Below are 15,568 nucleotides of genomic sequence, written 5' to 3' on the forward strand. Positions count from 1 at the left end.
TTCTCATCAATGCCATCCCATTTTTTGGGTTCTTCTAGACTTAGATTTAATTTTGATACACTGAAACTTCAACTTTAATGTGGATTTTTTTTTCTTTTTTTTTTCTGGTCTGAAGGATCTAAAATGATTAATGCAAGGATTCAAAGTTGTACTTAATTGTTGTGTTGTTCTTTTTATTGATGTTGTTAAAATTAAATTTGTATTTATGCAATCTGTTTCAATCAATTTCCTACTGTGTATTATTATTATAATTATAATTTGAAGTTAAGTTTTTATTTATGCAACTTGTTGCTGTTATCGTAATCTGTGAGTTGAACTTATTGAGGATGAGTTAATTTAAAGAATATCATGTTCACATTAACTTTATAATTTGAAGAAATAGAATTACAATATATTGCTAGTTTTATACTATCTTTAAAAACCAAACTATAAAGTACGAGTTAATGAATCATTCTTTTTTGTACACATGTGCCATTTCTCTATCTCTAGCAACTTGAAAGTGCTAATGCATTAAAAAGGTAAAGTAGTCTTATTTTTTTCTAGATTAAGAGAGTGATTGATATATTAAGGCTGAGATTCGTAAAAGAGTATAGTCCTAGTGTTTATTTAGAACATCTTTATGCATGTTCTATTATTTTATTGTATATTGTCTTACTTTTTAACAGATACATAGCTTCAACAAGGACTTTTCTGTAATTTCTACAATTTTATTGTACAATCCACTTATATAATACAATTTCATTCTATAATGACGAGTTGTTGTGTCTACTAGATAATAACGTGCTGAAACTCTAAATAGATATTTTTATTAATGTACACGAAGTGATTATTCTAATGGCTGAACAGTTGTTGTCACTAGAGCTGTGATTATCTTAGTTGAACACTAATGATTCTTGATGAATTTTGGAACAGTTGCTCTCTTATCTAGTTAGAAATTGTTTGCCATGAATTAGCTTTGATTGTGAATATTTTATTCAATGTTTGATAACGTCAGCATGATGAATTATCTTTCATCAAATTATTTTAAGGAAATAAACATATGGCTTAATGGCTTATAATGTTTTCTAGTCAGTGTGCTTGACAAATGTATTCTTGTAAGGAAGTAAATTGTTGTAGTCATTATTTGTCCATGTTATGTTTTCATTGTGATTTTAATGGTATCCTTTGATTGATGACAAAATGAGGTTGTTGATATTGCGTATTATGCAGAGGTTTGGTGCAAAACTTACAATCCACAATTTACCGGCAAGTGCACCGAGTCGTACCAGGTAATAAATTCAGGTGAGCGAGTATCGATCCCACGAGAATTAACGGATTAAGCAAACGATAGTCAATTAATTATTCTAGTCAGACAATCAAAATTAAGTATTTCAATAGCAAATAACATAAAAGTAAAGAATTAAACAAGAGCAAACTGAAATTGGTTAAGAAAATAATATGATAAAGATAGTTAAGGTATCAGAGGTATTTAAATTTCAAGATTAATAATTATTGCTATCTACTTTGATCATGTAAAGATTGAGTTTATGGCAAACCCTAGGTGCTTGAATTCCCTATTCCTAGGCAATTCAATCTCCTCTAACCCAATCGACCATCAATTCCTTGATCAATCAATTGTACTAGAAGGTTAAGTTCAATTTTTTATTTGTAAGCCACACAAACCCTAAGAACCCAAAAGCATGATGCAGTTATATATCGCGTACTACATTAAGTCTAGATAATTAAGGAGTTGTGAGAAATTGGTTTCAAGCTGTAATTCTAATGATATAACTTTTTCAAGATTCAAATAGAATTCAAGTGAGGTTAGAGTTGTTTTCCAATAATCACTAATCCTTGGGATGAAGAATGAAACTAATTCTTAAACCATAATAAAAGCATTAATCAAGAGTAGAAGAATAAATAATTATTAATCTATCAAAGTAAATAGAGCTCCTAACCTTAACAATGGAGGATTACTTGCCCATAGTGCAGAAAAATTGAAATTCTAATCTAATGTAAAACCTAAAACTAATGAATGAGAGAATGGAAGGGAGAGAGTGAGTCGTGTGAGAGAGAGCCCTTTTTTTCTTTTATACCAGCGTGTTTGGGCTCTGGACCATGTTGCTGGCATTTAGTGCCACTTTGGGGTGCTAAATGCCCCTTCTGATACAAACCACGCGCTGCTTTCTGCAGGTCTGGCACTAAATGCCAAAGGAGTGGCGTTTAGCGTCGGCTCTCCTGAGAAGAATAGTGTTGGACGTAGTTTGGCGCTAAACACCAATGTCTTGGCATTTAGCACCGTGATTCTAGAGAGCAAGTATGAATTATTATATATGGCTGGAAAGTTTTGGATGTTGGCTTTCTAATGCCACTGAAACTACATCATTTGGACCTTTGTAACTCAAGTTATGCTCGTTAAAGTGTGAAGAGGTCAGGGTTGACGGCATCTGCGAATTCTCTTGCTCTAGTCTTCAATTCTTGGTTCCTCCTTATGCTTTTGCTTCTTTTTTCCTGACATCTCCCTACAAGAATCATGAAATCAAAGAAAATCAAAGTACTAATAGAATAGCTTTGAAAATCATATAATTATCAAGTAAAAGTCATTAACTCTCTATAAAAAATGTCAATGAAAAGTGCTTAAGATGCTTATGCATCACAACACCAAACTTAAACTTTTTGCTAGTCTTCAAGCAAGCAAAGAATCATGGCTTAGTCATCAAAATTTTCAATCTTAAAATGCAAGGGTGAATGGTTGCAATCCAAATGAATTTAGTTAGTCGTTCCACTTGTGCACACTTTAACACAATTGGTTATAATCCTTTATGGCCTCTGTCCAGATTAGATTATAGAATTATTCCTTGAATCATCACCTTGAAGAAAGCTTATTTACTTTCCTTCAACAGCTTATTTTCTTTGGATGCTTTGCACCTTGAGCCTAGTCGTGACTCTAAATGTTTTGTCTCAAGCTTTGCTCGACATAGAAACCCACAAGCACATGAAGCTCTTTGAGCTTACCATGTCATTTTAACATTTTCCATCATTGATGCTCAGAGCCTTTAGCTTTCTCCTCTTTTAGGAGGTGCTTTGCACCTTGAGCCTAGGCCTGACTATAAATGCTTTGTTTTCAAGCTTTTGCTTGATACATAAGCACTACAAGCACTTGACTAGGATGCTCTTTGAGCTTATTTTTCTTTTAATTTCCTTAGTCAGTGGTACTCAGAGCCTTTGACTTCTCTTTTAACCCCTTTTTTTTTTTCATTACATGTTGCTCCTTCAAGGCTTTGTCAAGTGTAAAAGCCCTATAATAGTCCTCTAGACTAAGTCCTCAAGCAATTTGGCTCAGCTTGTCTTAAACATTCTTAGTTAATTTAGCCTTCTAAACTCACATTGTCATGCTCTTTATGATCAATCCCTTTCTCTTTTTGTTCTTTCTTGGCACATGATCCTTGTCCACATTTAGGAGCAAGCATAATTATAATTGTGGGTTGTGATGAACAAGTAATGATATATACTTGAATAACAAGACTCATAAATGCATTATATAAGATAGAACAAGATAACATATGCATATAATTAAAAAGAAAAGAAATAAATAGAAGTCAACAATCTTAGTTTTAATTGCCATCATCTTCCTCATCTTTCTCTTCATTATCCTTTTAGGCTATGTAGAGCGTAGCCTCCAACACCAAAGTTAGAATGATTGCTTGTCCTCAAACAATAAAGAAAAACAATGGTGATAGAAATAAAAATAATCATGATTGTCTAGTGGATATAAGGAAGCAAAGCGAAAGCTCATTCAAATAAAACAAACAAAATAAAAAAACGAAAGAAAAGACAAAATAAAGCAAAATAAACATGTTGCTAATATATTGGCACGGGGGAGTGGACTTTGCATAGGTGAAGTATGGCAACACCAAACTTGGTGTGAAAACACTAAATTTAGTGTGACATAATCAATGAGAGGCTGAGCCAAGTACCCAGTGAAGTGCAAGCGTCATGTTGGTGTAGCAACACCAAACTTAATCCATGAAATACATATGCAACACGAAGCAAAGCAAAAAAAAAAAAAAAAGAAAAAAAATGAGAAAAAAAATACCTAACATTGGGTTGCCTCCCAACAAACGCTTTGTTAACGTCACTAGTTTGACGGTTGGTTCTTGAATTTTCTTCCTCTTCTTCCAGTTGGTTAAGTAAAAAAAAATATATAGATGTTCAATGGAAGAAGATGACTTTTTTATTTACAAAATATATCATCCTTTTATTTATAAAGTATATTTAATTGGACGAGTGTGGTAAAGTTCGCCGAGGGTTAAGCGAACTTCTCCTAAACCAAAAGTCTCCATCAGCCATTTTTACCTTCATAAACATTTCTTTGAAATATTTTAATGGAGATTTGCACAAGACAAAAATATACTAACAGGGATGGCTACTCAAATTAACCGACAAACCTCGCCTGACACCTTTAACTTGAAACAAAGAAAATAGCAGACCAAAGGACAACAGGTAATCTTAGAAACGCATTAGATTTTCAAAAGCAAGAATAAAACCTCAGGAGTCAGGGTGGATCTGAGAAGGTTCACAATTTAATAACATAAGAACCCTTGTACACAAAATCACTACAGGGAAAACAAACACCCAACTCAGTCAGCAAATAACTATATGTAAAATTCGGTTAATTAATGAATAATTAACCCACAAATTAAATTTATTCTAGAAAATTAGAAAGTAAAATTTTATATTTTAATATGATAGAGAAAATTAAAACGAAAATTTTGACACCAATTTTAAAGAATTTGGCCCAAGATTGGGCTGAACGAGCCAAACTGATCGAACCGGACTCAAACCGGACCCGTGGGCCCCACCCACTCACCTAATTAAATGAGCTCAGCTAAACACGTTGCTGGTGCAGCAAGGAGGAAGAACACTTCCAAAAATTCCCAAATCCTCACTCAATCTTCAAACCCTTGTAACTTTCGATCTGAAGCTCCGATTGCCGCACCGTTTGCAACCACGCGGCTGCAGCGTCGAGCTCTACAAAGCCCAGTATATCACAATGTATGGAAACTATTGCTGTGTTTCAGTTTATTTCTCCCTAAAATTCGAATTATATGAGCAATTATGTTAAAAATTGCTTGATTTCGGTGTTTAGGTTCGAATTAGCTTGCGGACTTTGTTGAATGTGGCTTAGTTGAGCTACGAGCAAGGTGAGAACCCTAATCCTCTTGTTAAATTGTTGAGATTTTGAGTTTAGAGATTAATTGTAGTGATATGTGTGGTTTAGATTGCATGTTGTTGGTAAGAAAACCAATTGGAGGTCAAAACTTGTGATGTTGAAGCTTAATTGAGTTATTGGAAAGCTTGGAGTGGGTTTTGGTGCTGAAAATCCTGTTGGTGAGGTGTTGAGCCTTGAAAGCTTGAGGAAAAGTTGAATTGGAGGTGTTCTGGGTTGAACGGGGAATCGGCCAAGGTATGGTTTCGGTTTCTCGTATCTAAAATGTAATGTAATGTGAAAACTTAGGCTAGAGACCCTAAGATAGAAATTGAATTGTTGAAATGGTTGATTGGTTGGTATGGATTGTATTATTATATATGTGGTTAGTGATATTGGAAGTTGTAGCTTGATTGTGTGATGTGATTAACTTGATATCATGTTGGGGGCTAAGTGGATGTAGTAATTGATATGAGTAATTGATAATGCTTGTTGTGTATTATTGAACTTGGAAAGGTTGGATATTGTTTGGATTGAATTATTGAAATGAGATTCATAAAAGTGGTGGATTGAATGAGGAAGCTTAGGATAGGAGTTGAAATATGGTTAGTGTTGAGTTGGTGAGCTTTTGGTTGGTTTTGAAGAGGTTTGGAACTTGTATGTTTTGAAATTTAGAGGTTTGTTCAATTTTGTGAAAAATCATGATTTTGACCCAACTTTGGCGGAGCATAACTTGATCTCCGAACCCCCGATTTGTATCAAACTTGTTTAAAAATAAAATTGGGTCCGAGATGTTTACGCCATTCAAAAAATGAAGAAAAATGCTTTAAAATGAGAAAGTTATGCGCGATCAAAGTTTGGTGTCCAAAACTGAAAATAAGGACTTAACAGCTTTTTGGGCTAGAATGCACGGCCACGCGTATGCATGGCTCAGGGTTTTTGCGTATGCAAACTCCCTCACACGCGGCCAATCGTTTCGGCCTGGTGCGTATGCGTGCGCAGGAAGGGCAACACGTACATGTCTTGGTCGAAACGCGCACCCACGCGTACGCGTGGCCCAGTTTTCAGCTGCAATGAATTTTTGTGTTTTAAAACCTAATTTCAAACCTCTAAGCCTCTACTTTCATCCTTTTAATCCTAAATCCTTATAGTATGCCTAGTAATGAGAAGAAGCTAGGAAGGGTGGTAGCTTGAGGATGAAGTAAGGGGAGAGTTAATGATGAATTGTGATTAATGATGATTGTATGAGTTGCTGAGGGTGATGGTGGAAGTGCGGTGTATGCCGTGAGCTGAAGGACTATATTTGATAATGATTTATGGCTGGTTGTGGATTATATTATGAGTCGGATGGCTATGATAAATATTGATTTATGGCTGATGATGAATATATGAATTTGGATGATTGTTTTATCTTGAGTCATCTTTCTCGAAAGTGCGACCCCAGAGAATGATGGAAGGTGGGGATCCCCTTCCTTGATCCTCCTGGTATTGTAAAATTGCCTCTAGCGAGATGGTGGAAGGTTAGGATCCTCTCCTTAGTTCCTCCTGGATATATGAGAACGTACCTCCTGGGTAGACGCAAGGGTTGTGCTTTCGCCCCACTTGCTCCAACTTGGTTATTATAGAGACTCTCCGGGTAGACGCAAGGGTTGTGGTTTCGCCCCAGTTGCTCTAGGTTATGATGAGTTATGTATAAAAAGTGCAATTATATGATGTATAAGTGATGATATGGCCATGATGGATGATTATGGAATGTTTATGAATGAATATTAAATGACTATCTGAGATACGAGTTTTTATGGGTGAAAACAGTGGCTAACCACCACGTGCTCCAGGTTGAGACTCGATACTCTACTGACCCTATGTCGTAAGTGTGGTCAGACACTTTGAAAGTTTCGAATGAGCTCGCCCCCGTGGATAAACACCAGTGTGGGTGTTGTATGATTATGATTATGTTTATGATTGAGAATTACTCGAGTTGGGGATGCACGACAGAGGAACAGTCCAATAGTTAGCTACTAAGACTTGTCGGGTTGGCTTTATAACTAACAGATGAGACTCATCAGCCACTAGAACAGGCATGCATCATATGCATCTATATGTTTGTTTGGTGTGATTTGTTTGGATTGCCTAAGTGACTTCATAAACTATTTTCTACCTGTTTTAATTACTGTATATACTTTCTATTTATGATTCCTTGTTTGAAATAATTGTGTTTGTGGCATTTTGGTTCTATTGTTGGTTGGGAGAGGTTCGGAAGAGTTGAAAAGGGGTGTTTTAGTTAGATTGAAGATCCTTAGTTAGTTGCCTATTTTCATTTCTCATGGTTTAGTTATGTTTATAAATTTTATTTATATATTGGAAGTTCTAGGATTGCCTTCGTCTTTTCCAGGACATTATATGTTAGATATGTAGGTACTGTTATATATGTATGTATACTTATATGCTCGGGACAGTTACCTTCGCAAACCGAGTCTTCAGCTTTATTATCTGTATTTTGGCACTCTTCTGTATACATATCCATATTAGTTTATATTTTACCTCACTTCACGTACATTATCGCATTCAGGAGTATTGTGCTTTTCAATTTAACGATTTTGCTTAACCCTTTTTCTTCAGAGGCTCCTAGTTACAAATATCTTTCACACTATTATATATATTAAATTTTATTTCCAGAGGTCATAATACCTCACCAACTCAGTCTTATGACTTATGCTAAGTCATAAGACTTTATGTGATAAGATGTTACACTATACATATAAAAATAACACCAACCATCGTGCTTTTTTTATACCCTGTCTTCCTCTCTACATGCTAAAAACTCCACTTATACTAGAGCCCTCCTTAACCCAAACATTTGTTTCCAACTCCTTTACCGAATTACCATCCACGACAAGCAAACAACGATATCTTATATCGTCATTCACCCACAAGTAGCAGGGATCATCCTCACTAACTTCTACACTCTTAACTCTTAAGCTTAAGCTTCATCACCAACATAACACTACATAATCAATAGCAAAAAGTGGGAGAACATAACAAGTCAGGAAAATAGATACACTAACCTTTTTGGCTCATTTTTTTCCGACTAGAACCTCACCTTTTAACAAATGCCTATCTCACTGACGCCACACCTCCTAATAACACCCTCGAAGGGTCATGAGGAAAGTAACCCCCTACATCTCACTAACTTCAAACTACAACCATTAATTGTGAGAAAATCCAACAGTTACATTGATCAACGGTTGCTATTATATTAAAAAAAGTGCAAATATGTCACATCAATTTAATGTGTGAGGTAGTACGATCTAATAAAAATACCAAAATGTCCATATTTCGAAGAGAATATTTTGAGCTTGGGGCTCCAACTAAAAGCCTCGCAAATATAGGGACGACCGAGTTACACCTCACCTTTTCTTTTATACAAAGCTCAACCTATCCTCTTTTGAAATAGTCAAATCAAGTTTGGGGGTGTGATTTGAGCAATATAATTCGACAACCACTAACACATCTCAAAAGGAGTTTTTCAATAAAAGAACGCTATAAATCATCACATTAGGTAGTAGACACGTCAGTTATAATTCTACAATGTCACTATTCAATTTTGACATTTAAAAAAACTTGATGAAGCAATCAAATATAATCGCTCACGCTTCCATGTAATGATCCCCACTACTAGCACTTCGGTAATTGAACAAATTCAAATATCTATAATGCCAATTCTATATAAGGAAGAGAAAAGGTAACGTAAGCGGTATTATAAAACTGAAACTCATGTCATACGGATTTTTATTTCCTCAAGGTGAAAAGTGTTGACTTGAGCATCGAGTGCCATTAACAAGCACTACCTCACTGTGTTCAAAGGAGCCCTACGTATAGCTTGCTTAGAGGAGAAAAGAAGCTCATTCATTCATCAAAAACCTCCTACCTCACGATTGTTAAAAGAGGGACACAACACAACTTTCATGCAACGCACAAATTTAAATCTAGTATACAATAGTCAACAATAGTTATTCTCTTCCAAGGACGCTCTATCATTTCCTTGTCAATTGCATATTTGCATATCAGGATTAGGGGTGAACATAGGCCAGGACAGACTTTACTCTTAACAAGCTAGGTATATAATAAGATTTATTGGTCTGGATCTAGTTAGTAACCTGCTATCGGCTATTTACCAAGTACTAAGCCTGGCCTGTTGACAAGCCTAACCTGACCTGAAATCTACTAAAAAATCTGATAATTTTAAAAAATAAAAAAATAGTAAAATAAATAATAAAGTAAAATCAAAGATTAAATATATTTATATATATAATTAAAGAAATAAATAGCCTAGTGGATAAAAGTCTCTAAATAAAATAAATTATATAAGTTTAAACTCTCATTGTAAGGCATAATGAAGATTCTGTTATTCTATTTTATATTAAGTCAGTTAGACAATAACTAACTACAATTGTAATAGCAGTAACTCTATGTAACAAACTACTTTGAATACTGTTACCAATAATAGAAACACAATTTCGTTCTCTCTGCTTCTCTGTTCTCTCTTTCTACTTTTTGCTTGTGAATCAAGCTTTCTTTCTTTCCTTTTTGAAAAGGTTCATACTCGTCAGTATTTTTTTAATACAATAAAATTATATATTTATATATCTTAAGAGGTCTAGACCGACCTGACAAGACAAACATGCCAAGGTTCTGAGAACTTGACCGATCATTGAACCGCTTTAGTCACTGATTCACTGGTCCAATTGATCCAACTATAGTTTAACCAAAAAAATCGTTTTAGAATAAAATAATAAATAAATTATAAATAAATATCCTAAAATATAATTATAGTCTAATATAAATATTAAAATATCTTTCAAATTTAAAACACCACATGAAATGTCATCAACCAAAGCCATATGATCTTATTAAAATACAAATACTTTAGTGAATAAACATAGGCGAGCAACTCTACCACAGTCAATAAGAGAGAACAGAGAGACAATCAATATACATCACACATTCATATGTACAACAATTGGCAAGTAAAGACAGGTACTACATAAACAAATTAGAAGCTTGCCAAAAATGGCATTACCAAAACTACAGTGTTGAGTCTGCAATCTCCCAATCTAAAAACATGAGAAAGTACCTATGAAAGTTTCCAATTACAATTGTTACAAAATATTTATGACCGTTATATATGGCTAGATTTTAATGGAAAAGCATCTTATGCGCAATACAACATAAAGGTCACATTCAATAATTTCATTGACTGGAAGCTCATTAAAAAACAAATAAAACTCTTTGATTATTTGGCAACCAAATGATTGGAAAGGACTATAGCAATAAATAATTCTAAATAAATTATTGCAATTCACCTCAAGAGTGCATCTGCCAATGCAAAGGCTTCTGGACTTGCTTCTACTATAAAGGACGGAGCCTAGCATACATTTGACAAAGATGACAAGTTAAATGAGACATGCATGAGTATAAAATGTTAGAAAAAATCTATAAACGTGAACAACCACAAGCAACTCAGCTACTCTCATAATAGTAAATAGAAAGTTAATAAATTATCACGGTTAGTGTATAGTTGTTTTATCGGTGTAATTCCAAAAGAAAACTAAAAGAAGGTATCTGTAACAAGCATTGAGGAATCCAAGGGAACACAAATTTGTGAAATTACTATCCATTACTTACAGCCTGCCCAATTTTTTACAACAAGCATACAAGGCCCCCAATTATTTTCATGTCTCCCTTAGTAAGAGCTGGAAGGAGAAATACTTCCTTTAGATAATGTACTTTGCATAACAGACCTTGAGGCACTCCCTAAAGAAAGACCATGTCAAATTATCAGTCAATATATCACATGTCCTTAGAGACACCATACATAAAGATTAAAACTCAATGAAATATAAAGATAAGTTTCACTTAGTAAACCACCAATATCCACCCCAAATGTTCCTAGAAATACTAGGCATAAAATTCAGAGAAATTTTAGTTGCATGTGCAATGGAACCAACCTTGCAATTATAATAGTAACAATCCACTGCTTCTCTCGACCATTTTTCAAATATGGCAACAATTGAACAGTGGCAACCTAAAGATAAGTGAATATAGACCAAATATGCAGTGATTGAGCACTGACACTAACCTTCGACAGGGGTTGAGCGCGACGGAGAGCAGGACGACAATGAGATGATAGAGAGTATCACGGAGGCGATGAGACGACGGTGAGCAGCACAAACAGAGAAGCCATGGTTAGATGGAGGATGGATGCCGAGCCGAGACAAAACAGAGCGAATAGGGGGCTGGGGACAGGATGAACAGAGAAGCTGCGGATAACCACGGACGGCGACAGTCGTTCGACGGTGGTGGAACTGTGGAAGCAAGCTAGGCTGCTAGGGTTTTCACTTTTCAGCTTTGCTTTTCTTTCCGTATTGGTTATTGGACAAAGAAAGGGGTTGGGGGAAGTGAGGGAACGCGCTCTCTTTTTTTTTTAATTTAACAAAATGACGTTGTTGTTTAAAGAGAACCGGCCAGTTTTTATTTCGGCCAACTAGCCAATACTCGGCCAGTTCAACAGTTTTTGGTTGGTTTTGTTATCAGCGATTTTAGGCATGGAACCAAATTGTTAATACCATCGGTTTCTGGTTGATCAGTTCGACTAGTCGGTTCAGTCTGATTTTCAAAACTATGATTATTTTATAGGAAAATTATCACATGTTCACTGATAAATATTGGAATATGATGTTCATTGGTATTAAAAGGTTGCTAATTTTACTTTTGTCATTTAGTAACTATGTAATGACCAAATAATCCTAACTGAACTGTTAATTTTTCTAAAATAACCAACTAAAACACATGGTTATTGGCTTGAAAAGTTATATAGCAATTCTTTATTTTCTGGGCCACAAACTTACATTCAATATATTGATTTTTTTTATATTTTTAACATATTAAATATAACAAAAAATAAAAAAAATTAGTATTACACTATTTTTTTTTGAATCAAAGGGAGCTCAACACAGCAGAGTGGAGCAGATAGCAAAGCTATAGTAAGAATAAAACAAGATAACATACAACTCCTAGACACCGTGACCCGGCCATCAACACCCAAAGGGCTCAGCACCACTCCATTCTTCGTAGAACGTAAACGATCTGTTGATAATGTCCCCTACTCTTGAACTCTTATTTCGGAAGAGCCTGTCATTCCTTTCTAGCCAAATTGTCCAGATAACAGCAAAGAATCCAGTGAACCATCTCTTTCTATCTACCTTCCTTCCTAGAAAGCTCGTCCAACTCTCAAAATGTTCCTTCAAAGTACCCGGAAAGCTCCACCTTTGTTGAAAGGCCATTAGCCAAGCACACCACACCTGCCATGTAATCTCACAACTAAGAAACAGATGATACGCGGTTTCCACAGGCTTACCACAGAGAAGACACTTATTGTCCTGCTGGTCAATAACCCGTAATCTGCACAGTCGATCCTTTGTGTTGACCCTTCCGACTAACGCAAACCAAGAAGGAAGTTCAACCCTCGGGGGGACAAATCCTTTCCAAACAGCACTAGTGAAGCTATAGCTGGTAACCTCCTCCGGTAGGACTTCCTCCTGCATCACTCGCACAAAGGATTTTGTTGAGTAGTCACCTGTTTTATCAAATTCCATACCACACTATCTTCCCTCCCATTTGTAAGCTTGAATGACTGTAAGATCTCATGAAGCTGGTGTACTAAGTCCAACTCCCACTGGAACAACTCTCTCCTCCACTAGAAACTCCAAATCCACACTAGCCCATCCCAAAAGCCACAGTTTGCTATCACAGATTCATGAAGAGTTGAGACCGAGAAAAGCCTAGGAAACATATCTTTCAATACTCCAGCCGGTAGCCATCTATCCTCCCAGAATCGGATTGTTCTGCCATTCCCTAACTCCATCGACAACCCACTGATCATTTGATCTCTCAGCCCCGGCTTACTAACTTGTAGCTGGCATATATCCTTCCAAGGAACCCCTCGCATGGGAGTAGGCTGTCCTCCCACCATTCTTGCAGGATGCATATTATTACAAGAGCACACCACTTTCTTCCATAAGGGACAGTCTTCTTTTGAGAACCTCCACCACCACTTAAACAGCAATGCAGTATTTCGAATCACCGCATCCCCAACTCCCAACCCACCTGCCTTCTTTGGAGCCATAACCACTTCCCACTTCACGAGCGGTACCCCGTATCTCCCATCCTCAGTACTCCACAGGAACCGTCGTTGCAGGGAAATCAGCTTCTCTGCCACTGTCTTTGGCATCTTATATAAACTGAGGTAGTAAATCGGCAAGCTACTAAGAACCACCTTAATTAGGACCAGCTTACCTGCTTTGTTAAGGGTTTTTGCTTTCCACAAACTCAATTTGTCTTCCACCTTATCAATCACCGGTTTCCATGTCTTAACCAGTCTCGGATTTGCTCCCAGGGGAATGCCCAGATATCTGACTGGTAATGAAGCCTCTTTACAACCCAATAACCGACACATCCTCCGGACCCACATCCTCTCACAGCTGACCGGTATAAGGCTGGACTTTTCAAAATTAATGGCCAATCCCGACATGAGCTCGAAGCATCTGAGTAGCCGATGATAATTCCTGATGGTCCCCTCATCAGGCGGACAGAAAAGAATAGTATCATCTGCAAACTGCAAGTGAGACAACTCAATATTATCTCTACCAAGCAGTAACGGAGTTATACGGCCATTCCTCACCGCCTCTCCAATCATTCGATGCAAAACATCCACAACTAACACGAACAGAAATGGGGACAACGGGTCACCTTGCCGTAGACCCCGTTCTATTTTGAAAGGTTTTGAAGGTGATCCATTGACAAGCAATGGCATAGATGCAGTGGTGACACACTCCTTTATCCAACCTCTCCACCTCTGGCCAAACCCCATCTTCTGCAAGACAATATCCACAAAGCCCTACTTGACTCTATCATAAGCCTTTTGGAAGTCCAGCTTTATTATTGCGGCGTTCTTTTTTCGTGTTTTTAGCCAGTGCACTGTTTCACAGGCGATCAGGGCCCCATCATGGATTTTCCTGCCCTTAACGAAGGCGCTCTGAGTCTCTCCTACCAACCCCGGCATTACCTTTCGCATCCTCCTAACCAACACCTTGGATATGACCTTATAGACACACACCACCATACTAATCGGCCTGAGATCCTTTATTTCTCTGGCTCCAGTAAACTTTGGCACCAGCGTAACCCACGTAACATTCGAGTCTCTAGGAAGTGTAGCCGAAAGGAAGAAGCCTAGCACCGCATCAGCGAACTCCCTTCCTAAGTCATCCCAGCATTTTTTTATGAAGTTCATGTTGTACCCATCACTACCTGGCGCCTTTGTTGACTCACAATCCCACACTGCCTCCTTTATTTCTTCAACAGTTGGCAGCATCTCTAGCTCTAGTGCCTCTTTCTCGTTGATCTGCTTTACAAGCCCGTCCCTGAACCCAATCACTGGCGATGTCTCCTGGTGGTACAACCCCTTATAGAAGTCTCGAATAGCCGTCTTGATCCTCGCCTGGTTCCTTATCAACCTCCCATTAACCATTAAGGAATCAATCATATTCGACCTTCTTCGTGCTGAGGCTAGATTGTGGAAGTAGCGGGTATTTTTATCCATTTCCTTCACGTGCCGCGATCTGGACATTTGCTTCCAATGAAGCTCCTTCCTGATATACCATTTTCTACAGAAGTTTACCAACGCTCTCCTTCTTGCTTCAATAGTCCCATCAGCCGTGCCAGTACTTACCATGTCATCTACTTTCTTAATTTCATCCTCCAGCTGTGTAATCTTTTGGTCCATATTCCCAAAATTGGCTCTATGCCATCTGCTCAGCGGAGTCGTCAGAGCCTTTAGTTTATCAATGAACTGTCCCTCCCCCAAGTTCCTCCACTCCTCCTTCACCATTCTCAAGAACCCATCATGGGTAAACCACGAATCCAAGCTCCGAAACGGTCTTGGTGCCCCGCTAATCCGGGTAACCTCCAAGATCATTGGGCAATGGTCTGATAACCCTCTAGGTCCCCCTCTCAGTCTTGTATCAGGAAACTCTTCTAGCCACTCTAAACTAACCAGTCCCCTATCAATGCGGCTACATGATTGCCCTCTGAACCAGGTGAATAAGCGATCAGTTATTGCCAAGTCCACTAACTCCATATCCTGTATCCACGATTTAAACTCTTCTGCGGACACTGTTAAAGAGGTAGCACCCTTTCTCTCTTCTACATGAGTTACCTCGTTAAAATTCCCCATATAACAGAACGGTACTTGGCATAACCCAGATAGGAAGCTCAACTCTTCCCACATAATGAGTTTTTCCGCCCTTTCATGTGGCCCATAAA

The 15,568-nt window shown here is 37.3% G+C and overlaps 1 protein-coding gene and 1 long non-coding RNA gene across 4 annotated transcripts; both read right to left on the minus strand.

Annotated features, from left to right (window-relative positions):
* Nucleotides 1-1,729: 1,729 nt before the first annotated feature.
* On the minus strand, nt 1,730-11,693 carry LOC112727320 (uncharacterized). Of its 3 annotated transcripts, none has more exons than XR_011868472.1 (4): nt 11,328-11,651; nt 10,874-11,002; nt 10,552-10,613; nt 1,730-2,501 (listed from the first exon to the last, which is right to left on the minus strand). It is a non-coding gene; the product is annotated as an uncharacterized lncRNA (long non-coding RNA). The 3 variants fall into 3 exon arrangements; XR_003812673.2 differs by lacking the exon at nt 1,730-2,501 and adding an exon at nt 9,570-9,942 and having other exon boundaries at nt 11,328-11,693; XR_003812672.2 differs by lacking the exon at nt 1,730-2,501 and adding an exon at nt 10,159-10,322 and having other exon boundaries at nt 11,328-11,693.
* Nucleotides 11,694-12,282: 589 nt separating this feature from the next.
* LOC112729975 (uncharacterized) lies at nt 12,283-12,843 on the minus strand. Its single transcript, XM_025780100.1, has one exon. It carries the CDS (start codon nt 12,841-12,843, stop codon nt 12,283-12,285), a length of 561 nt encoding a protein of 186 aa, XP_025635885.1.
* Nucleotides 12,844-15,568: the final 2,725 nt, after the last annotated feature.

This window comes from Arachis hypogaea, chromosome 12 (assembly GCF_003086295.3).
Source record: "Arachis hypogaea cultivar Tifrunner chromosome 12, arahy.Tifrunner.gnm2.J5K5, whole genome shotgun sequence".
NCBI classification, from domain to species: Eukaryota; Viridiplantae; Streptophyta; class Magnoliopsida; order Fabales; family Fabaceae; genus Arachis; species Arachis hypogaea.